At 43.7% G+C, this 24,353-nt stretch overlaps 1 protein-coding gene across 1 annotated transcript; it reads right to left on the reverse strand.

Moving 5' to 3' along the window:
• Positions 1-6: 6 nt before the first annotated feature.
• Positions 7-23,820, reverse strand: LOC139411929 (ubiquitin thioesterase Zranb1-like). Its single transcript, XM_071158694.1, has 10 exons — positions 22,958-23,820; positions 20,210-21,215; positions 13,647-13,834; positions 10,747-10,900; positions 8,551-8,622; positions 7,403-7,601; positions 7,114-7,234; positions 5,664-5,793; positions 1,867-2,096; positions 7-1,590 (listed from the first exon to the last, which is right to left on the reverse strand). The coding sequence occupies exons 2-10, from the start codon at positions 21,126-21,128 to the stop codon at positions 1,372-1,374; spliced, it is 2,232 nt and encodes a 743-aa protein (XP_071014795.1). The 5' UTR covers positions 21,129-21,215; positions 22,958-23,820; the 3' UTR covers positions 7-1,371.
• Between the last annotated feature and the right edge of the window lie 533 nt (positions 23,821-24,353).

Below are 24,353 nucleotides of genomic sequence, written 5' to 3' on the forward strand. Positions count from 1 at the left end.
ATCACAGACGTTTTAGAGACTTCATAATTGGACATTAAAAAGGTTTTTCCTTTATTTTTCCTGTCCGTGCCACACACGCTAAAGCGAGGTCAGGCTTTTACCTAAATCCACAAACCATCAGTCAGATCTGCAACTATTGCATAAATACAAAGCAACATACAGGTGATGCTCAAAATGTGTATAACTACATTGTAATACACCAAAATAAAAGTTACAGTACTCAACGGCAAGGAAACCCAACAGAAACTTCCTTCACTGCTAAAGCATGATTTTACAACTTTGGTTTATGTGCAGTCTCTCACAAAGACCTTAAACTCAATTCAAGATGTTCACATATACATTAGAGAAAAATAAAACACAGGTACCATGGGTTAAACTTGACAGGGAGGAATAATATGAGAATATGACAAGAAACTGGTGCGTTTCTGGTTTAATGTTGACTTTGAATGTCTTACTCTCTCCTCCCAAAAATCACCAACCATTCAAATGAGATACTGAATCACACGAGAACTGAAGTCAACTTTTACAGATGGTTGTTATTTTCCTCACCGCAAAAATGTTAGTGCAGCCTAAAAAATATTTTTTAAATAATAAATGAAAGAAAAATACAGAGAATCAAAGCTCTCCTTAGCTCAAAAGCTCCCAAACAAATAAACATGTAAAATTGGTTTGGAGATGAAATTAAAAACAAGACATTTCATTTCAGCCAGTCGGAAAAAAAGGTAAACTAAACATCCATGTGTATGATCTGTCTCCTAAACCTTAGTGACTTTGAACTGCCATTTCAAAGATTAATAAATTACCTTTATTCAAGCAGTTATATTCATATAGAAATGTATTTCAATAAATGTGCAGTGCTTAGTATTAAGAATTAAGTTCATATTACACAATCGAGCCAGTTCTCCATTGGGTCCCATGACTCAAAGATATGTTGGCTTAGTCACTGCCCATCAAAAAAAACAAGCCAACTATTTCAACTGGAAAAACAACAGTAATTTTGCAAGTGTGCTTCGTCAGTGCCCATAATGAACAGAAAGATGTTTGAATCGATGCTGGTATATTTCCTTATACTTCTTTTTTTAAACAACCACATGCATTTACACTTTTGGATAAAGATTTTACATTAGAAAATCAATAAAGATAAATAGCATTAGTATACTATAATCCTTTATTTCCCATCATCCCCAGGTCTTTTTGCAGCAGTGGACCATTTCTTCTGTCAGTCTAAGATATTCGTATGTGTCCTCTGCCAGGGTGCGGTGAGGCTCAGGATTCCCTCCCCTTTCAGTTTGTCCGTGTCAGGAAAGGGGGAAAAAAACAAAAAACGAGACTGGACCCCTGCCTCTGGGGATCCCGCCTACACCCGATTTGTCACTCATCCTCCTCCTCCTCCTCTTCCTCGCCGTCGGAGAGCGAGGCGCAGGGGCGGATCTGTCGGTAGCCGTCCAGCCACTTCTCCACCATCTGTGTGACCAGGGGGTGGTTCCGCCTGCGGGAGCTCTTCTGCATGGCCACCAGCACTCCGCCCTCCGTCACGCAGCAGTCCAACCACTCTCTCAGCAGCTTCTCCTGCTGCTCTTCATTACCCATCTGACACGGACAGACACACACAATCTACCATGAGACTATATCTCTTCAGTTACCTTTACAGGATGCTCTCATACTGAGAAAATTACATTTCACAATCCAGCCACTTCACGAGAACAGCAAAAGACTCCTACTAAACATACATTTTGCACTATAGTCACTAAGCAGAGGGTATAATAGAACTACGTAATCAACATGACTAGTAGATTTAGACTAAATTCTTAAAGCAGCCAGTCAGAGGACCATATTCATAATACCACAGCGGGAGCTCCCTCCTACCTCCTGTGCTGAGAGGAAGTGGATGTGGAGCAATTTTCTCTCGCTGTCCACCAGCGGTAGGAAGGTGACGGTGACGTCGTCGTCTGTGTTGAGGTTGGCGCCTGCGCCCCGATTGTCGAAGCCGTCGTTCTCCATGGCCACCAGTGCAGAGAAGTGGCCACGCGTGTAGCCCAGAGCAATGGGACTCTTCCAACAGAAACTCTGCTCCCACAACAGGGGCAAGTACACACCTGGAGAGAGAAAGGGAGGTCATCAAAAAGAGCCAAAAGGGACAGAGAAGTGGCCACGCGTGTAGCCCAGCGCAATGGGACTCTTCCAACAGAAACTCTGCTCCCACAACAGGGGCAAGTACACACCTGGAGAGAGAAAGGGAGGTCATCAAAAAGAGCCAAAAGGGACAGAAAAGGGGCCTCCAGGGTGGCACAGTGGTTAAGCTGTGCCACCAGAGACCGGGTGCGTTAACCAAGGTTGCCAGGTGCACGGTGTTTCCTCTGACACATTGGTGCGGCTGGCTTCCGGTTTGGATGGCGCTGTGTTAAGAAGCAGTGCGGCTTGGTTGGGTTGTGTATCGGAGGACGCATGACTTTCAACCTTCGTCTCTCCCAAGCCCGTACGGGAGTTGTAGCGGGCTCAGGACAGAAAAGGAGAAAACAAACCAAAAATGACCAGACCCAAAAGAAAAGGAACATGTATTGCTCAACAGTTTCCCAAACACAATGGACACTTTTTTCCTTGGATTATTCAGTCAGTCTCCTAACCCACCAGACAGCCTGTGCAAGTAAACGCAACTGAAACCACAAACCACTGTTCAAGCGTCTAGAACAGTTGCTATCCCTCTCTGTGCAACAGTCTGCCATTGTGTTTTTATTGGAGCTTTGTGTTTTTAAATAGCTTTCTCCTTCCCACCCTCCATGGACGGCCATCAGTCGCACCTTAACACAAACGCTAGCCTATATCATTCCTCTATTAGCATGACATTACCACAGGCAGACAATCGTTAGAGAGCTTACATTACTAAGGCCACAAGAGCATTAGTGAGGTCGGAACTGATGTTGGGCAATTAGGCCTGGCTCGCAGTCGGCGTTCCAATTCATCCCGATGGAGTTGAGGTCAGGGCTTTGTGCAGGCCAGTTAAGTTCTTCCACCGATTGATAAACCATTTCTGTATGGACCTCGCTTTGTGCATGGGGGCATTGTCATTCTGAAACAGGAAAGGGCCTTCCCCAAACTGTTGCAACAAAGTTGTCTAGAATGTCATTGTATGCTGTAGCGTTAACATTTCCCTTCACTGGAACTAAAGGGCCCAGCACGAACCATCAGTAAACAGGCCCAGACCATTATTTTTCCACCAAACTTTACTGTTGGCACTATGCTTTTGGGCAAGTAGCGTTCTCCTGGCATCCGTCGAACTACCAGATGGTGAAATGTGATTTATCACTCCAGAGAAGTCATTTCCACTTCTCCAGAGTCTAATGGCGGCGAGCTTTACACCACTCCAGCCGACGCTTGGCATTGCACATAGTGATCTTAGGCTTATGTGTGGCTGCTCGGCCATGGAAACCCATTTCATGAAACTCCCGGCGAACAGTTCTTGCATGGCTGTGTGCTCGATTTTACACACCTGTCAGTCAGCAAGGGGTGTGGCTGAAATAGCCGAGTCAACTAATTTGAAGAGGTGTCCACCTATTGACGTTGCTTCCAAAGGCAGTTTGGAACATGGTAATGAGTGTTGCAACCGAGGACAGATGACTGTCACACGCTTCAGCAATCGGCGGTCCTGTTCTGTGAGCTTGTGTGCCCTACTTCCTGGCTGAGCCATTGTTGTTCCTAGATGTTTCCACTTCACAATAACAGCACTTACAGTTGACAGGGCAGCTCTAGCATGGCAGAAATTTGACAAATTGACTTGTTGGAAAGGTTGCATCCTATTACAGTGCCACATTGAAAGTCACAGAGTTCTTCAGTAAGGCCATTCCACTAACAACATTTGTCTATGGAGAATACATGGCTGTGTGCTCAACTTTTTACACCTGTCAGCAAGCAGTGTCGCTGGAATAGCTAAATCCACAGATTTAAGAGGTGTCCACATACTTTTGTGTACACACACAAAAATATAAATGCAACATTTAAAGTGTTGGTTCCATGTTTCATGATCCCAGAAATACACATTTCTTAAAAATATGATGTACACATTTGTTTACATCCTTGTTAGTGAGCATTTCTCCTTTCCCAAGATAATCCATAATCCATCATAATCCATGAATCAGAAGCTGATTAAACAGCATGAACATTACACAGATGCACCTTGTACTGGGGGCAATAAAAAGGCCACTAAAATGTCCAGTTGTCACACAACAAAATGCCACAGATGTCTCAAGTTGAGGGAGCATGCAATTTATTTATTTTTTTTAAAGATTTAACTAGGTAAGTCAGACTGTAGGAATGTCCAGCAGAGCTGTTGCCAGAGAGTTGAGTGTTTATTTTTCTACCATAAGCCCCCTCCAATGTTGTTTTAGAGAATTAGCCAGTACTTCCAACCGGCCTCACAACCGCAGACCACATGTAACCACTCCAGCCCAGGACCTCCACATCCGGGCTTCTTCACCTGCGGGATCTTCTGAGACCAGCCACCTGGACAGCTGATAAAACTGAGGAGTAATAAAGCCCTTTTGTGGGAAAAAAAAAATCATTCTGATTGGCTGGGCCTGGCTCCCCAGTGGGTGGGCCTATGCCCTTGAAGGCCCAGCCAATCAGAATCAGTTTTTCCCCACAAAAGGGCTTGGCTTCAACGCTGCAGATATTTTTTGGTACCCTTTCTCAGATATGTGCCTCAACACAATCCTGTCTCATAGTTCTACAGACAATTCCTTCGACCTCATGGCTTGGTTTTTGCTCTGACATGCACTGTCAACTGTAGGACCTTATATAGACAGGCGTGTGCCTTTCCAAATCATGTTCAATCAATTGAATCTACCACAGGTGGATTCCAATTAAGTTGTAGAAACATCTCAAGGATGATCAATGGAAACAAGATGTGCCTGAGCTCAATTAAGAGTCTTATAGCAAAGGGTCTGACTACTTATGCAAATGTGATATTTATTTTTAATACATTTGCAAAAATGTCTTAAAGCCTGTTTTCGCTTTGTCATTATTGGGTATTGGGTGCAGATTGTTGACAATTTGTATTTAATACAATTTAGAATAAGGCTGTAATGTAACAAAATGTGGAAAAAGTCAAGGGGTCTGAATACTTCCAAAGGTAGTGTGTATGTGTGAAATGTATGTATATATATATATATATATATATATATATATATATATATATATATATATATATATATATATATATATATATATATATATATATATAATAAAGGATCCGAAATTATACAAATAATGTTATTCGATAGTCCCCCCCCAAAAAAGATCTAGTCCCTCCATCCGTGACGCACTGCTGTGATAAATCAAAAACACCTCTGAATACGGAAAATTCACTATTGAATTCACTATTTGAGCAAAATCCGCAAACCCAGTCGAAAAATAGCATCATCCTTGTGCCACGATTCATGTGCTGGGCCTAATTCACATCAAAAGGGCTTGGTCTGATTTAGCAGATATTATCCAAACCGTCAATCTAATTGGACAAGGAGAGATAAATCTACAACACTATTTTTAGAGATTTTGTGCTTGTCATGATTTAAAGCTTAATACATCAAAGGTTTAAAAAAAAAAAAAAAAACATTTTTAAAATCCTCCCAATTTAAGACCGAGGCCAAAGAAAACAGACATCACCTTACCTTGAAAACGGGTGTACCCAAGTGTTTCACCACGGAAACTTTTGTAATACTTCACTCCATAGACGATGATTGGTCTACGAAGAATGTGTGCAAGAACAAAAATATGAGTCTGCTCCAGGCTGGCTCCAGGCTGTAGAGAGAGAAACAACACAAAGAGAGAGGCATGTTAAACTACCTTTGTGGAGTATAGATGCAAAATATACTATTAAGATTTGAGCTATTACTTGTTATTAGGTATTACGCTAGCCTGATTGTACGTACGACCAGCAATATCTTAAGCCAGATTCTTTATTATTATACACCAAGTATACCAAACATTAAGAACATGTATCAAATGACTTTAACCTGTCTCCCCTTCATCTACACCGATTGAAGTGGATTTAATACGTGCCATCAATAAGGGATCATAGCTTTCATCTAGATTCACCTGGTCAGTCATGCCTCGATACTGTAAACACCATGTGATTCAAGTATTAAAAGAAAACCTTAGGCAAATGCCTCTGTTGGTTCTTTGTCTTAAATGAAATACAGGAATCTTTAACGTTGCACAACAGTGGATGCTCTCATACACTTTAGGGGCTTTCCTATAAGCTTTACTCATTCTTTCCTATATGGTCAGAGCAGTATGGCATAATTCATGGACCGTAATTTCTTAATATTTTGCATGTTACAGTACACTGCTGATCCCAACTCAAGTCCTGCCACCTAAAAGTCTTAAAGCTTCATGTCTGTATGCATAAGGAAATCTGTCTCAGCCTCCAGTATTTATGCTGCAGTAGTTTATATGTCATGGGGCTAGGGTCAGTCTGTTATATCTGGAGTATTTCCCCTGTCTTTTCCGGTGTCCTGTGTGAATTTAAGTATGCTCTCTCTAACTCTCTCTGAGGACCTGAGCCCTAGGACCATGCCTCAGGACTACCTGGCCTGATGACTCCTTGCTGTCCCCAGTCCACCTGGCCGTGCTGCAGCTCCAATTTTAACTGTTGTGCCTGCGGCTATGGAATCCTGACCTGTTCACCGGACGTGCTACCTGTCCCAGACCTGCTGTTTTCAACTCTCTAGAGACAGCAGGAGCGGTAGAGATACTCTGAATGATCGGCAATGAAAAGCCAACTGACATTTACTCCTGAGGTGCTGACCTGTTGCACCCTCGACATCCACTGTGATAATTATTTGACCCTTCTGGTCACCTATGAACATCTTGGCCATGTTCTGTTATAATCTCCACCCGGCACAGCCAGAAGAGGACTGGCCACCCCCCATAGCCTGGTTCCTCTCTAGGTTTCTTCCTAGGGAGTTTTTCCTAGCCACCGTGCTTCTACACCTGCATTGCTTGCTGTTTGGGGTTTTAGGCTGGGTTTCTGTACAGCACTTTGAGATATCAGCTGATGTAAGAAGGGCTTTATAAATACATTTGATATGAAATGTGTGTGTGTGTGTGTGTATATACCTGGCTGGCCAGTGAGAGAATGAAAGCCCAATCTTCCTGCCACTGTTCCTCTCGGAGTGAGAAGTGCAAGCCGAAGCTCTGGGAGTACCACGACTCCCACTCCTTCCAGCGTGTATAGAACCTGCAGACAGAACACACATCAGTGGCCCTGTACCAACACCATGTGGTAAAAGGTCAAGTGAGTGTTACCTTTTGCAAAATTATAATTTTTACATAAATAAACAATCACATCGCCTTCTCATCCTTTCCCCATCCCCAGCCAGCTACACGCCCCAGACCCAGGTCTCACCAGTGGGAGCAGTCATGCAGGCTGTCGTGAAGGGTCTTGCGGAGGACAGAGTCCTTGTCATAGATGCCCCAAGTGGCCTGCAGTACTGAGTCTAACAGGCAGTCCCCGGCCGTGCGGTTCCACAGGGCATACAGCCTGCTGTCCAACCGCGTGCCTAGCTCTATAGACCAGTTGATGATGGGAGACTCCTCCTCCAGCTCTGAGAGAGAGACATGGGGTTATTTTGAAAATGAACCACTATTTGGTTTTACATGCAAACTTTTGTTCCAAGCCCAGCACTAATATCCCTGTTCAATGAATCAAGTCAATGAGCATTTGGATTGGGGACCGTTAGTGTAAAGTATAGGGAGGTACAGTGATGGCAAGGAGGACACCATTGGGATGCTGGACTTGCACTATGTATGAAGACAAGGTGCGGATAGAGGGGCCACCTTGATGCTACCGACATGACAGGTGGTGGCACTAGAAAGGTTAGTGCTCTCTGCGATCCATAACTAACCCTAACCATTTTACACAACTTTAAATGGGGTACGGTCCCGGACAACAAGGAACACACAGGAAAGGAACACAGAATTATGATATTTCACAGGAAAGGAACCCGGAATTATGATATTTCAAAGAGGGGATCAAGCGTAAGGATAAGTGATACACCTGCCTTCTCAGCTTCATCATAGTAGAGACAGAGATAGGAGAGTATAGAGATGACTTTAGTCACCTTGTTTTCCCATACACTGGCGTGTTACCCTTGGGGTGCTGCAAACTCTGAGGAGCTTAACAGGTCATAAGACACCCTAGAGAGAGTAAGCAATCAGTGTGGAACCCATTGATGTTGTTTGTGTCCCTGGAGGAAGTAGTCATTCAGTAAGGGATCAGGGAAATCCTAAAACTCAATTAGCCCGATTAGCACAGACGCAAGCACACACAATAAGGGCAGGCCAACAGACAGGAAGGCAGGGAAGGCACACTGTTGGCAGGCAGGGAACAGACCTGTAATACAACACTATACAGCAGCCTTCTCGTTTAGTAGAGGGGATAGGAAGCTATACAGATGCCCTCCACTGTCGACTATGACAAGGGTCTCGCACATGATTCAGTAAAAGTGGCATTGCGAGTTACTGAAATGTACAGGAAGTCAGTCAAAATGTCACCTTTCTGTACATCTCGGTCCAGCACTTCGTCAAACAGTTTCTCCTGAACTGTTGGGGGCAAGTCCTCAATATCTGTACAGAAAAACAGACAGTGGTATTCAATGGGTTTGAGATACACAATACAAGGGAGACATGATACAGTTCCAAAAACTTCACAAAAAAGGGGAAGTTAGAGAGCAAGTATTTATTTGACAATAGTGAAATGAAGTTTGGAGCTTGGAGAAGAACGCGCATCTGTCTTGACCTGCACACGCCTTAAAAATCAAGCCAAGATGAAGTGATTTGGGTTTAATTCCCTTGAGGTTAGCAGGAGTCAAAGCTGCACTGTAACAAAACTGACAACACTGCAAGCTACAGACACCACATTTGACTGTTTTCTACCCAATGTCAAAACATGTTTTGTTGTGCGTGTGTCCTTTTCTTTCCACACTAGAGCTACTTTGTGTGCTCGGAGAACTTCGCAACAGTAGTGGCTATTCTTCAGCTCAACAAATGAATGCATTGACGTTGTGCAAAAGAACAGCGAGGCTTCTATAGCGGCCGGAAGCCAATGCACGCTCCCCAAATACTCTGCATAACCAGACATCACTGCTTACCAGCCCTGTGGCTCTAATTTTCAACCACAATGTAGGATATATTTCTCAAGGAGGAATTCAACCAAAATAGTTGGAGACTCAACATTACTTACACTAGCAAAAACTTGGTACATATGAAAATACAATTTTGCAATGCAGGGCTCCAGACTAACTTTTTCCCCTGGTGGCACTGGTTAAGTTGGTGGCACCAGCCTATGATTTGGTTTCACCAAAATGTTGCCACCGTGTCACACAACAGAAACAATTTGCAATCATTTTAGAAAGTCATTCACAGTGCTACTGAGATCATATGATTCAGAAAATAGATGTTACATTTTTTCATGTCCAAATGGGAAAGCATAATTCAATTTAACCTAAACCAGCGATTTTCATTCATTTGGGGTAGACATTTATGCCATTGTTACATTTTACCCTCAATATAGTGATCCAGAATTTGATTTATTTTGTTCAATAGAGATTAATTTGCATACTAATATCACTTCCATTTAAGGAAGTGAAAACAACTCACTAAGCTAAATATAGACTGCTAGTTAGAAATGTAATTGATTTCTCTAACATTCCAGCATACTACCCAATGAAGTCTATAGACCTCAAACTGTCCACACATGTTTTGTGCTCCATATCTCAAAGCAGTACAAATTACTTTGGTTGTAAAACGGTGCCAAAATGCTCAATGTTGAGAAATAAATGGAAAACCTACAGAAAGTTGAGACCCTGATCTCTTCAACTGTCACAACAGTTGCTTTTAGAACTATGCAATTGTGGAAAAAAAGCACCCCCCAAAAAAATCTCTCCAGTGCTTCCCAAACCTTTTCGTCATGCCCCCCCCCCCCCCCCCCCCCCCCCTTTTCTTATGGGGGAACAGAGCGAGACAGATTGACTCCAGTAGATTAACAGGCTTGAGCATACTGCCTGATATTCAGAGAAATATTAGGCCCTTCTCCAATTCTGCAGCCTACTAAAAACCAGACATTACAAGGTTTATAATACTGCCACAGTTGTCTTTCAACTCTTAACATTGAGCACAATATAACCATTAGTAATTATCACTCGCAATATGCGCTTATCGTCACACTTCGGAAAAAATCATTATCTTTATAATTTTTATTCGTGCTTATGAATTGACCATGTTTAAGTTGACTGCACCATTTAATTTGTTCCAAGTTAGCTCACAGATGTGAGGGTTTGTTTATTGGGAGAGAGAAGGGGGAAGAGATCAGGTGGAGCAGCATGCTGCGAGAGTCCATCAAAAGTAATGTTTTTAATCTAAAAAAATACAATCACAAGATTTAAGTGTGAGTAAGTATTTTTCTCTAGTAGTATAATTAAGCTGTGTTTGTTTATCTTACCCTACCTCTATGGGGGTGGGCGCCCCACAGTTTGGGAAACGCTGCTTCAGCCTACGCTGGTACTAGGGAAAGCATTTCACTCAGAAACAACCATACCATTATGCAACAAAACATGCATTCTACCATCATAGAAGACAAGAAGCTTTACAGTAGAAGAGCAGCAAAACAGTTACTACCACATAACTATACACAGTAATGAGGCTAAATAAAACTACTGCAGGTAGTGTATAATAGGTCAGAGGGAGGCTGACCTGCTGGCAGGGTGAAGGTGACCAGGTCAGTGAGAAAGTAGCAAGTGAAGTCTCCCTTGCGCTGGTGCAGGGAGGCAGCCACCTCCCGACGGATCTGCTCCGTCAGCTCAGGGCACACCATGGCTGGGATACACTTAGCTGCCTGCTGGGACACCTAGACACAGAACGTGACACAGGAATGATACAACTGTCTCCTACTGCAAATACAACCTAGGGAGCATGAAAGACAAATTTTTTTCCACCTTTATTTAACCAGGTAAGCAAGTTCTCATTTACAACTGCGACCTGGCCAAGATAAAGCAAAGCGGTGCCACAAAACAACAGAGTTAAACAAACATACAGTCAATAACACAATAGTAAAATCTATGTACAGTGTGTGCAAATGTAGAAGAGTAGGGAGCTAGGCAATAAATAGGCCCTAGATGCAAAAATAATTACAATTTAGCATTAATACTGGAGTGATAGATGTGCAGATGATGACATGCAAGTAGAGATACTGGGGTGCAAAAGAGCAACATAATAATATGGGGATGAGGTAGTCACGTGTGCTATTTACAGATTCACTGTACACAGTCATCGTTAAGCTGCTCTGACAGCTGATGCTTAAAGTTAGAGGGAGATATGGGTCTCCAGCTTCAGTGATTTTTGCAATTCATTCCAGTCATTGGCAGCTGAGAACTGGTAGGAAAGGCGGCCAAAGGACGTGTTGGCTTTGGGGATGACCAGTGCAATATACCTGCTGGAGCACGTGCTACGGGTGGGTGTTGCTATGGTGTCCAGTGAGCTGAGATAACGCAGGGCTTTACCTAGCATAGACTTATAGATGACCTGGAGCCAGTGGGTTTGGCGACAGATATGTAGTGAGGGCCAGCCAACGAGAGCATACAGGTCACAGTGGTGGGTAGTATATGGGGCTTTGGTGATAAAAACTGATGGCACTGTGATAGACTACATCCAATTTTCTGAGTAGAGTGTTGGGGGGATATTTTGTAAATTACATCGCCGAAGTCAAGGATCGGTAGGATAGTCAGTTTTACGAGGGTATGTTTGGCAGCATGAGTGAAGGAGGCTTTGTTGCGAAGTAGGAAGCTGATTCTAGATGTATTTTTTGATTGGAGATGCTTAATGTGAGTCTGGAAGGAGAGTTTACAGTCTAACCAGACACCTAGGTATTTGTAGTTGTCCACATATTCTAGGTCAGAACCGTCCAGAGTAGTGATGCTAGTCGGGCGGGAGGGTGAGGGCAGCAATCGGTTGAAGAGCATGCACTTAGTTTTAATAGCGTTTAAAAGCAGTTGGAGGCAATGGAAGGAGTGTTGTATGGCATTGAAGCTCGTCTGGAGGTTAGTTAACACAGTGTCCAAAGAAGGGCCATATGTATACAGAATGGTGTCGAATGCGTAGAGGTAGATCAGGGAATCATCTGCAGCAAGAGCGACATCATTGATGTATACAGAGAAGAGAGTCGGCATGAGAATTTAACCCTGTGGCACCCCCATAGAGACTACCAGAGGTCCGGACAACAGGCCCTCCCTCCGATTTGACACGCTGAACTCTGTCTAAGAAGTAGTTGGTGAACCAAGTAGTTGGTGAAGTCATTTGAGAAGCCAAGGCTATTGAGTCTGCAGGTAAGAATGCGGTGATTGACAGAGTCGAAAGCCTTGGCCAGGTCGATGAAGACAGCTGCACGGTACTGTCTTTTATCGATGGCGGTTATGATATCGTTTAGGACCTTGAGCGTGGCTGAGGTGCACCCATGACCAGCTCGGAAACCAGATCACATAGTGGAGAAGGTACGGTGAGATTCGAAATGGTCGGTGATCTGTTTGTTAACTTGGCTTTCAAAGATTTTAGAAAGGCAGGGCAGAATGGATATAGGTCTATAACAGTTTTGGTCTAAGGTGTCTCCCCCTTGAAAAGGGGGATTACTGCAGCAGCTTTCCAATCTTTGGGGATCTCAGATGATACGAAAGAGAGGTTGTATAGGCTAGTAATAGGGGTTACAACAATTTTGGCAGATAATTTTAGAAAAGAGAGGGTCCAGATTGTCTAGACCAGCTGATTTGTAGGGATACAGATTTTTGCAGTTCTTTCAGAACATCAGCTGTCTACTGAAGCGGGGGGGGGTTGGGCAAGTTGCTGCAGGGGGTGCTGAGATATAGGGGTAGCCAGGTGGGAAGCATGGCCAGCTGTAGGAAAATAATTATTGAAATGATCAATTATAGTAGATTTATCAGTGGTGACAGTGTTTCCTAGCCTCAGTGCAGGGGGCAGCTGGGAGGAGGGACTCTTATTCTTATTCCACTTTTTGGAATTAGTGCTACAGGAAGCAAATATCTGTTTGAAAAAGCTAGCCTTAGCTTTCCTAACTGACTGAGTATATTGGTTCCTGACTTCCCTGAAAAGTTGCATATCGCGGGGGGCTATTCGATGCTAATGCAGAACGCCACAGGCACACAGATGAAATGTTCAGAGCGTTGCAGAGAGGAATGTAATGAGTAGAACAGACTCAATTGCCTGATTTGAATCCCTGTTCAACACAATCCATTTCTATCTGAAATTTCTGGAACAGTGCACCCTTCTGAGCAGGCCCCAGGTAGACCCTGCCCCTTCCCCCTTAAGGGACACATTCCTGCCGGTCCTTCCAAGGCTCACCCCCTTACTAACCCTGGGATAAGAGAGCCTACCGTCAATATAACACATCACACCCACTATGTCCTCAGAGCGCATATGTGGTATCGCCAAAACATTAATGAATATAAAACGAACAACCTGGAGATGGAGTGATTACATACCGGACGATACAAATCGAGCCCAACTGGTACAGTAGAATAAAGACAACAGTTCTTGACCTGTACCATTATGATAATAGATTTGCAGAGCCTGTGTATTGTCCTGACCTCAGTGAGGAGCACTGCCAGCATGTCCTGCCTTTGGAAGCGGATGGCCAGGTGTACCAGGGTGAAGCCGTCGTCGAAGGCCGATGACCGGTTGAGGAGACGCACCTCGTCGGACGTCAGCTGCCTGGCGATGTCCCCCCCTGATGACTTATAGGCCTCTACTGCAGCCAGGTCCCCCTCTACCACACCTGCAGAAAGAGGTGTGTGTGTGGGGGGGTAGAGAATCAGTGAGCAGGTAAACAGACATGTTAGGTTACATGGTACAAACTCTAAAATTCTGTTTAAATTTAAAAATAAATAAAAAAAGACCATCAAATAGTCATTCATGCAGTTTGTTGGACAAGGTGGAAATTCTTATTTAGTTTACCAAACAAATCATTTGTAGGCTATTCCTTGCCAAAACACAGTTTGTTACAGCCGTATTCTAAAATGTATTCAACATCTACACACAATACCCAATAATGACAAAGCGAAAACAAGTTTGGCTATTTTTGCAAATGTATTAAAAAAAAATCTAAACAGAAATTCCTTTTTTTACATAAGTACTCAGACCCTATGCTATGAGACTCGAAATTGAGCTCAGGTCCATCCTGTTTCCATTGATCATCCTTAAAATGTTTCTACAACTTGATTGGAGTCCACCTGTGGTAAATTCAATTGATTGGACATGATTTGGAATGTGTACCCAGAACTTTCTGCAGCATTAAAAAAAGGTCCAAGAGCACAGTGGCCTCCATCATTCTTAAAATGGAATAAGTTTGGAACCACCAAGACGTTCCTAAAGCTGGCCACCCTGCCAAACTGAGCAATCGGGGAAGATGGTCACTGACACAGAGTTCCTCTGTGGCGATGGGAGAATATTCCAGGACAACCATCTCTGCTGCCTTCCACCAAACAGGCCTTTACGGTAGAGCTACCAGACTGAAGCCACTCCTCAGTAAAAAGGCACATGTGAGCTCGCTTGGAGTTTGGTAAAAGGCACCTAAAGGACTCTGACTATGAGAAACAAAATTCTCTGGTCTGATGAAACGAAGATTGGCAATCAGGCCAAAGAGTTCAACTGTCACGTCTGGAAGAAACCTGGCACCATCCCTATGCTGAAGGTGGTGGTGGCAACATCATGCTGTGGGGATGATTTTCAGCTTCAGGGACTGGGAGACTAGTCAGGATCGAGGGAAAGATGAAGGCGCAAAGTACAGAGATCCTTAATGAAAACCTGCTCCAGAACACTCAGGACCTCAGACTGGGGCGAAGGTTCACCTTCCAACAGGACAACGACCCTAAGCACACAGCCAAGACAACGCAGGAGTGGCTTAGGGACGAGTCTCTGAATGTCCTTGATCAGCCCAGCCAGAACATCTCTGGAGAAACCTGAAAATAGCTGTGCAGCGACGCTCCCCATCCAACCTGACAGAGCTTGAGAGGATCTGCAGAGAAAAATGGGAGAAACTCCCCAAATACAGGTGTGCCAAGCTTGTAGTGTTATACCCTAGAAGACTCAAGGCTGTAAACACTGCCAATGGTGCTCCAACAGAGTAAAGGGTCTGAATACTTATGCAAATGTCATATTTCAGTTAATAGATTTGCAAACATTTCTAAAAACGTGTTTTTGTTTTGTCATTATGGAATATTGTGTGTAGAGCAATGAAGAAGAAAAAAACAATTGAATCCATTTTTAGAATAAGGCTGTGACGTAACAAAATGTGGAAAAAGTCAAGGGGTCTTTATACTTTCTGAATGCACTGTAGATACCAGGGTAGTTTTACTACCACTACCGTACTGAAACAAAACCACCACTTGAAAAAACATTATAATGTGTTGGGGAAGAACAAAGTAGAGAACATTTCCAGTTCTACTACCAGCCTCGCATCATTTCTGGAATACCCATTTAGCAGTCTCTGGCATATTACACAACATTACTCCCTGGCTAACCATTGTTCTACACTCAAAAAAGGGCCACACAATGCTTTGCAGCATAATCAGGGTGTATGTGTGTGTGAGCGATCGTGCGTGCATGAGTTTTTCAACTGCCGTAAAAAGTAGAAATATTGAGGAACAAAAGAGGAAAAAGTGAGTAGGAAGAGAAGGAGTGGGAGGACAAACTGTGCCGATTGGAGCTTGTCAGAAAGGAAGAGAGACAGGATCACAACCACTTCTCACAGCAGTCCATTAGTTTGGGTGTGCCTGCCTGCATAGTCAAGAGTAGCACTCACACACCCTTTACCACACATATACAAAACATCAAAGGAAATGGATACAAAAGAGTTGCTCTATACTAGGAAGGGTGGAGAACATTGACAATTATTGAAGATAGAAAATGAATGAACGCTCTGATTTTACCCACAGAACATGGGGGAAAGGGCCTATTTAATTCATTTACATCAATAATGTTGCAGCGATCAAGTTAGTCCCAGGTGCAGATCAGTAGGCTTCCACTGCACAGAGAAAACTCCAACAATATTTTCATGACCATCACATTAAAAAGGGGCAATCAGCAGATGCTACACCCATATTTGGACTTTGATATGTTCCCATTAATTCTTGAAGAATATAACATGAGCTTTGTTCAACGGTTGAACCCCATCAGAACCCAAAATATAAGCATGTTTTACTCACAATGTTCGCTACAGTTATATATCGCGCTATTATTTTTAGACGATATCGATATTTGACTCAAAGTAAATAGATTTTAATATTTTACTGTAGGTAGCTATTGCTAGTCGGCTCTACCTACGTCAAAATACTGGTATTTTCCATCCTATAGCCTGTTTTCCATATTCTTTTTTAAAAAGTGAGCCAACATGTTTTCAGGACTTTTCTTTCAACAGGGATCTCTTAGCTTTTTACAGAAACAGGGGCGAGTCGAATTGCTTTGTTATGGTTTCTACTGCTGAGTGCTGCTTTAAAACAAACAAACAAAATCGTCACCTGTACAAATCCAATTTACTAACTCATGAAGATTGTTTTTGTTTAAACGGCCTGTGTGAACAGTAAAAAAGTGTTGATCATGCTCCACTGCTTGATTGGTGTAGATAGAAATCACAAGGGTCTTTCCTAGATGGAAAAGGCAGCCGTGAAAGAAGATTCCACAAGATTCTTATGCGGTTATCCAAGTATTATCCAAGTATTGGTGTTTTGTTTCGTGTCAGATGTGCTCAGGGAGTTGTAACATATCATTTGCGGCATGCATCATAAGCAAAGTCATTGTAGCCTTCCCCTAGCTGTGAGAGCCATGCTATTCATATTTCTGGATCTTCATCTTATTCTTTCTATTTCAAATGGCAGATTCGCAAACGCAATTCACGGAAGATGCCAAAACTTTGGAGATAAAGTCAAAAGATACTCGTTTCCCCTATCCATCTGTGGTAAAGTTGTCCATACATGCTTATGATAAATCCACGTCCAGCCGTAGCCTAGCTGGCTAATCCTTTGAATAAGGTGTTGCAACAACAGTTAACAGCTTGCTAGATAAGGTTAGCATTGTTAGCTAGCTACACTGACAGCCATCAGTGCCCTACTTGTTGTTATTTCTCCATCACCCACAACATTCCCACCCTCAATTCGTGAATATGTATTAACAGCCTGAGTCATTCTTCGGAGGTGGGAACATTTAAGGACAATTTCTGCTATAGGACAGGAATCACGTTTAAAATGGGGGCGGCATTGCCCTCTGGTGGGGGCCTTTTTAACATGTTACGTATGCAAGTAATGTTGTTTACAATTTCACCTGTCACATAGCATATAGGCTTAGCACTTCCATTTCTCCAGTCCTCTCCCATGTGTCCATATCTCCATTTCACAGTGCTGGGAGACACTTATTATCAGTGTGCTTGATCCCAGGGCAGCAGAAAGCCAGGGCCCTCAATGGCCTGTCAAGGAAGAAGTGCAGACAGAGGCCCAGATGAACAGTAAGCATCAGCAACAGGCCTGTAGTGTTACTGTAGCTCCCAATTGTTGACAGATTTCCAACTGGCAGCGTCAGCAACACATCACAGGTTGTCTGCCATAACAGTAGCTTGTGACAACCAGTGACACATAACAGGCTAGCACTTCAGAATAGAGGTGGCCACACGCCAGCTACAGCACACGTTGCCTGTTTTACGACTTCTTTCCACAGTAGCTTCATGGCTAAATTCCTGATAGTATGCATGATATAGCCTAGGGTAGGTAGAGTGCGATGCGGGGCTAGCAGTACGCTCCCAAAGAAAAGAGATTTGATCTACAGCTGAATGCATACAGTAACTATGGCACAACTGGACCGAGATGTAGGTCAATAGGAAAGCTAATATCTGCAGGGTTTCAGCAGATGTAAGGAGAAGTCTCCAAGTGCATCTTCACCTGCTTAGTGCTTACTTGGAATAGGCCAATCAAAATAAGATGTCAACATAGAAAAGGCCTTTCATGTAGCCTAGAAAGATTATCTTCCAAACAGGTTATGGCGTTGATACTTTTGACACCTTGCATGTGCAAGTCTTCACATAATGTAATGTTTTGAAAAGGTTGGGATTATCCAAAGTTCTTCCTGTGAAAACAATTCCTATTCAGTCATATAATAATCACCAATTATATCACATTTCAGGTTGAGTTGCAGACAATTCATGTAGCCTAGTTCATGTGCTAGCTAAGCCCAGGGGTATTCAACTCCAGTACTTGAGGGCTGAAGTGTCTCGATGGGTTTTTTCTTCTTTGTTCAATTGATCTACCCACTCACACACTCAAACAAGACTACTATTGTAGCCTCTGTGCATTCACTCCTTTTATCGATTCATTTAGGTGTCAAACAGACGCCCATCCATATGTAAAACGGGACACACACACAGGTTGTCAGGGAAACCCTCCTGAATCATAGGGACCACTTGCAGCCAGCATGGTTTGTTCAGGAAAAAAATGTTAAAACTCAGCTAATAAACCTGCTGTGGCATAAGCCAGTGGGCCGTAAAGCAGACAAGCATTCCCTCAGTCAAGCAGACTGCCCTTAATACAAATGGGCATCTTGTCTTTGTGAGCACACGTCCTAGCTTCTGGAGAGTACAGACAGCAAGACTAAAACTGCTCCTGCATATGCAATTTTTAGAGGGTACTTCCCACAAAGCATTTTTAATGACACCATGTTACAGACTTAGCTTTGTTTTAAATAAACATTCAAAGGCCTAGCCTGCAAAATTATATGACAGATTTTACTGAAGAAAGTGGCACTTGCAGTTTCCAATAAGGATCATTGTGAAAAATACTACCTGGTAACTAATGTAGGCTCGTTTGTGATTCATGACATCCAGGTTGTTTAAACAACTAAACATGAATACAAAAAAACATGTAACGCTACACCAGTAGAGTGTACGTAACAGGGCTCCAGGCTGCGAACAGAAAGCTGAAGGTCATCTTCCATGTGAATGCCTGTTTATTTTTGACTTATGCACCAGTCAGATATTTTAAGTGCAGGGCCTGCAGGCTACTAGGCTGTCTAGAGCCACACGCTGTGGCCACTGTTTACCAGCCCCTGGGACTGAAAGGCAGGGTGTGTGTGTGTCTGTTGACAGTGAGGGTTCCCCTGCAGTACACACAGGACATGCTTAGCTTCCCCGTCACAGTAATAAGTTGGGTACCTCAGACACTGGAAAGAATACTTTGCTATGGGGAGTAATTTGTATCAGCAGACAAACTGACTGGGAGGGGCAACTCCACTATAAACAGTAGGGAGGAAGCTAGCTATCCCATGGAATCCTGTCTGAAATGTAGTCCAGACAGCAGCAGTGGAATCCACTCAGTCACCATTATGAGGCTTGCCTTCACTAACTTCAAGGGGCAGTGTGGCTGTCTGGACTAGCCCTTGATTCAAAGCTTCAAGGGACACCCTCTGAAAGGGAGAGCCGAGTATCCTCGTCACTCACACAGACTACCTAGACTGTGCCTGACAGAGGCTGGGGGATACATATAGTGGTCTCGCACATGCTGTTCAGTCTAGCAAACGGGAATATCTGTCAGCGGGGAGGATGGGAAGTAGCCACTTTAGCCTCTGGCCAAGTGCTTACCTGACTACACTGCATTAACTAATGGTTGTGTGCCATGTCAGACTGTAGTCGAGAACCAGATTCCTTTATCATATTATGCAGCTAGCTGATATGGTAAATACCTATCCAGGCGTTGCAAGATCTGGTATGCGTCTGCACTGTAGTCGGACAGGAATTCAACCTCTAGCTCCAGTCAACACAGCACAGCAGTTCCCAACTGTTCATCCATCCATCCACCCACTCAGCTTGCACAGGCTGCTGCTGCTCACAGCATGAGTAGTGAAGCAGTTACATCGCTGCATAAAATGTACAATATAACACTTACTGCTTTCCAAGACTTGCAGCCTTAATTGTTGTTCAGTGGCAACAGAGATAATATTTTTATTCCACCCAAGATAGAGAACTCCCATTTAACAACAGAAGTACCTAAATACAGGGGAGGTATTTCAACCATAATGAGCATCTCATTCACCACAGCTGGGAATACAGAGAAATAAACAGGGTTGGGAGAGAACCTTGATTTCTTTGCACCCACTGACACACACACCGACTCACCTGCACAGGCATTGAGAAACAACCAGTCAGTTCTCCTCATCCTGTTCTTTATCTGTTTGAGCCTTTTAAAGTCCACCTGCTGCTCCTCTATGCTCCCCACTCCGGCTCCCGAAGCCAGTTCGATCCTCTGAAAGTCCATTTTAACCTCCGCCTCCCGCTTGGATGTGGGTGGGGACCTCCTCTGGCCGCCACTGCACCCCACTACTCCACCGCCGCCACCTCCCAAACCCCCCCTCCTGTTGTCCCTGTCCTGCTCATTGAGTATGGAGGGTGGTAGGCTCTCTGGCTCAGAGGCCAGTTCGATAGGTTCTGTCAGGCTATTGGGCCTAGGGTGGTCACACACTACACATTTGCACGCATTGGGCCAGTTTGCATAAGTGCAGGCGGCACAGGTCCAGTGCTGGGCGCGGGTGTTGAGGCGGTTGCGGTCGTTATACTCCTCGCAGGGGTCGGTAGGGGTAGAGGGGGGTGCGGTCCGGCATCCTGAGCCTGAGGTCTGGGGTGACTCGGTGGGGCTGCATGGCTGCTGTGCCAGTCCATGGTGGTGCTGCTCCTGCCGATGTCGCTGGCACAGACACTGGGTGCAGCGGATGGCACGGGGCCAATTTAGGTAGGTGCAAATGTGGCATGACCACTTGCTGGAGGGGGTCTCGGGGGTGTCTGCAATGCGGACACGGGGACGGGCGCTGGAGTCTGGGCAGATTAGGAGGCTAGAGCCTCCCTTAGGCGGGCTGTTACTCAGGCTTGGGGGTTCCCACTGGCGGCTGGTATCCAGGCCGGGGCTGCTCCGGAAGGGCTCCTCAGTGATGATGGCGCCCCCGCTGGGCCTCTGGGCGCGGCACATGGTGCACTTGATGGCCGAGGGCCAGTTCTCAAACGTGCAGTACTCACAGGCCCACTTGGTACCCAGCTCGGTCATTGTCGCTCCAACGCTGGGAGAGGCTGCCGCTGGAAGGGGCTCAGCACCAAAGCTCCACTCAAGGAGATCACACAGGCAAGCAGGATGCTAGGGAAACAGAAACACAGGAAATGTTGAGGAGGAGGAGCTATAGTGGTCTTTGATGATCACAGACAGACTGCACTGTCATCATGCAGAGACACAGAGAATTAAGATCACAGATAGAACGAACACATTTTGACTTTAATTGATGTCATGTTTTAAAGGAAATGTTTTCATAAGTAAAAACATGAACATCATTAGTTAGTCTAGCTAAGCCTATCCTATTATTACATATAGCCTATTACATAAAGTAACAGACCTGATGTTAGAGACCTCAACTTTTAGACACAAAAACAAAGAAAGCTAAATTAACACTTGTTTTTCACAACTTCTGGATCATTGTTGAACACTGTCAAACAGGATAAGCATGACATGATAAACAGCCTTGGCATTTATATCAATCCTGCTCAAACAGCTACAAGGATGTGTGCTCTTGACCTGGTACTAATTCTCAGTGCAGTTAATCAAAGCCTGAGGCTCAGTGCAGCTGAACTCACAGAGCAAGGTGCCAAGAGCAGCAGGCCGCAACCCAATCTTGACTTGCCTCTATGACTTAAAACAGACACCTAAACATATCCAGTGACACAGAGAAAACGTGCCAGACAACAGTGCTGTGTTACCTGGCAGATGAAACCAAACACCAGGCAACACTAAAACGTGTAGCAATAATGACCCTTAATGCAGTTAAGAAGTTTCCCCCCAAAGCTCTGACCTAGGCCCGTAAGGTTTTTATTTGGTTAAACTAAAAGGTTTTAAATAGGGGCGAGATAGGTTGGTCCTAGATCAGCGCAAAACAGTCTACTCTGCACTCTCTCTGTGAAGTACTCAAAAGGTTTTAAATATTCCTCGACATAAACAAACACCTGGCAAAGTGCATATAGAGGAATGATTGCAATTACTCAAGCAATTTAGACATATGTTAGCTATTATCACAACACTACTCCCTGACTTGTTGCAGCGCACATTTCAAGAGGCTGCAGATCTAGGTTTAGAACTACATTTTAAAGTTGAAACCACCAGTCTACAGCCTGGATTGGTACCTGATTGGTTTCAAACAACTCGGTGCATTGAGTCTACTTAGCCATTTAAACTGATCAATGTAACAAGACAACTAGATAACGGTAGCTAGTTTTGCTACCGCATATTGCGTTGGGCGTGCCTACGTCAATGTGCCATACTAGTAATGTTAGCTAGTTAGTGTCACTAGAAGGGAGAGTGTGGTCAATACGATATCGGTCACCTAGCTAGTTATCTAACTAGCAAGCTGCCATGGCATCTGTTACAACTAGCTAGATAGCTAACGTAGTTAACTAGGTTTCCACCGCTACCTCAGTTAACTACTGTACCTAGCAAGTTAGTTAACTAACCAGTAGTACATTTGCCATTTACTTTCGTAGTAACGGACTATTACACCAATGAGTAGAGCAGACGACTCTATAAGTGTGTCAATATGCTCTGCAAAAATCAACACATTCGTGAAAAACAAGATTCCTCAACACACACCGTTAGCTTCGCTAGGGGCTACAGTATTTGTCGAAATTCTAGTTAGCGAACAGTAGCCAACTAACGCGTTAACGTTGGTAAATATGAAAATAATCTAGATAAAGATACCTATTCAATTCATGATGAATTGCTAAAGGTAACGTTATTGTTTACAGCTTCGTTTCTAAACAATATATCATACAAAAGTGGTGACACAACTGTGACATGCTAACTACATAACAGTTTGAACATGGGCGTCTGTTTACCTTTTCCTGTGTTGACACTCCTCTTTCAAGCACAACCAAACCGTTCTCGAGCTTGTCCCCGGTTCTATCCACTCGAGCCTTCCCAAAGAAACCCAATCCGTATGTCCCGAAGTCAATATTTTATTTGGTCAGAAGCCTCATATTTACCTTTCCGTGCTCCGTTTTGCGGTGCTTCGAGACCTATGCAATTGTACAACAACCCCCCCGTCCCTCCCCCCGTCCCTTTGCCGTCTCTCCGGGGCTTTAAATCATTTTAATCCCCATTTCCAACAACCGTTCTGTTGGTATTTAATGGCGGCGTAGGGGAAGCTGGAAAATACAAAAAAATACACTCCAGAGAGAAGCAGGAGAATTTACCACCTGGGTCCAACAGCCAAGCTGATTGGATAGTTTGTCTGTTTTCCTCCTGTTGGCCTATGAGATACGTCTTTCGTTGCCAATAGTTAAAAAGCTTGATCACAGCGGTCTCCAATGTCAAAATATGAAACAGTCATTAATTTTCACCGTTTTTGCTGACATTATGAACAACGGACTATTATTACATTACACTCCATTCCCGGAGCCACCATTGCGTTTGTTTCATGTCTGTATCTCAGCTGTATACCTTTAAGGGACATTAGGATGATGTCATCTTTTTGAAAAAAATATACTGCAGCAGTCTGCAGTAAAGGACAGCTTGTGGTTATTGAAAAAGTAATCGATGGAAGTTCTAGAGCACTATCAAAATAGCATTCACGACTCTGCCAACGGCAGAATGTGACCCTGGCTTAAACCTATTTGAAACATTAGCATATGCAGAACAATAAATACATCTGTCAAATTTTGCATCGATCATGCGAGTTAATTTACATGAACGTCCCACCCACTTCCCAATTACGTCACAGAAGAAGACTCCGCTATGCTTGTTCACGGGCGCCGGACAAATGTTCTCTGCCACTATGCAGATTAGATAGGAAATTCTCTTGAACAACTTGAAATGACTTTAAAAATAGTTTTGTAGCAATAAATACAATATGGATAAAATATATATTGCTCTTATGATTTCCTTAAAAAATACATGCAATCTAATATATCAAATGTTCTACTGCTTGAGCTCCTGTTCCTCTTATAGAATATTAGCTCAAAAGTATTGTGGCGCTCCTGCACTATAAACAGTACTGGCATTGTGTGCTCGATTGTATACACCTGTCAGTAACGGGTATGGTTGAAATAGCAGAATACACTAATTTGAAGGGGTGACCACATTTGTAGATATAACGTAGCACAGGATAGACATATTACAACTAATATCAGCAGTCACTATACTCTATTGTTGTCCATCGAGTTGGAACGATTGACAAGGTACAGTGTTTTAAAAGTAACAGGCCTTTGTGTGGAAACACAATTTAGTGAATTA

Source organism: Oncorhynchus clarkii, chromosome 1, assembly GCF_045791955.1.
Source record: "Oncorhynchus clarkii lewisi isolate Uvic-CL-2024 chromosome 1, UVic_Ocla_1.0, whole genome shotgun sequence".
Lineage (NCBI taxonomy): Eukaryota > Metazoa > Chordata > Actinopteri > Salmoniformes > Salmonidae > Oncorhynchus > Oncorhynchus clarkii.

Coding starts and splice junctions, on each gene's coding strand:
- LOC139411929 (XM_071158694.1), bottom strand. CDS start 21,128: ATGACCGAGCTGGGTACCAAGTGGGCCTGTGAGTACTGCACGTTTGAG. Junction 13,835..20,209: donor GTTTCTCAATGCCTGTGCAG/GTGAGTCGGTGT, acceptor CTCTTTCTGCAG/GTGTGGTAGAGGGGGACCTG. Junction 2,097..5,663: donor TGGGTACACCCGTTTTCAAG/GTAAGGTGATGT, acceptor TTCTCTCTCCAG/GTGTGTACTTGCCCCTGTTG.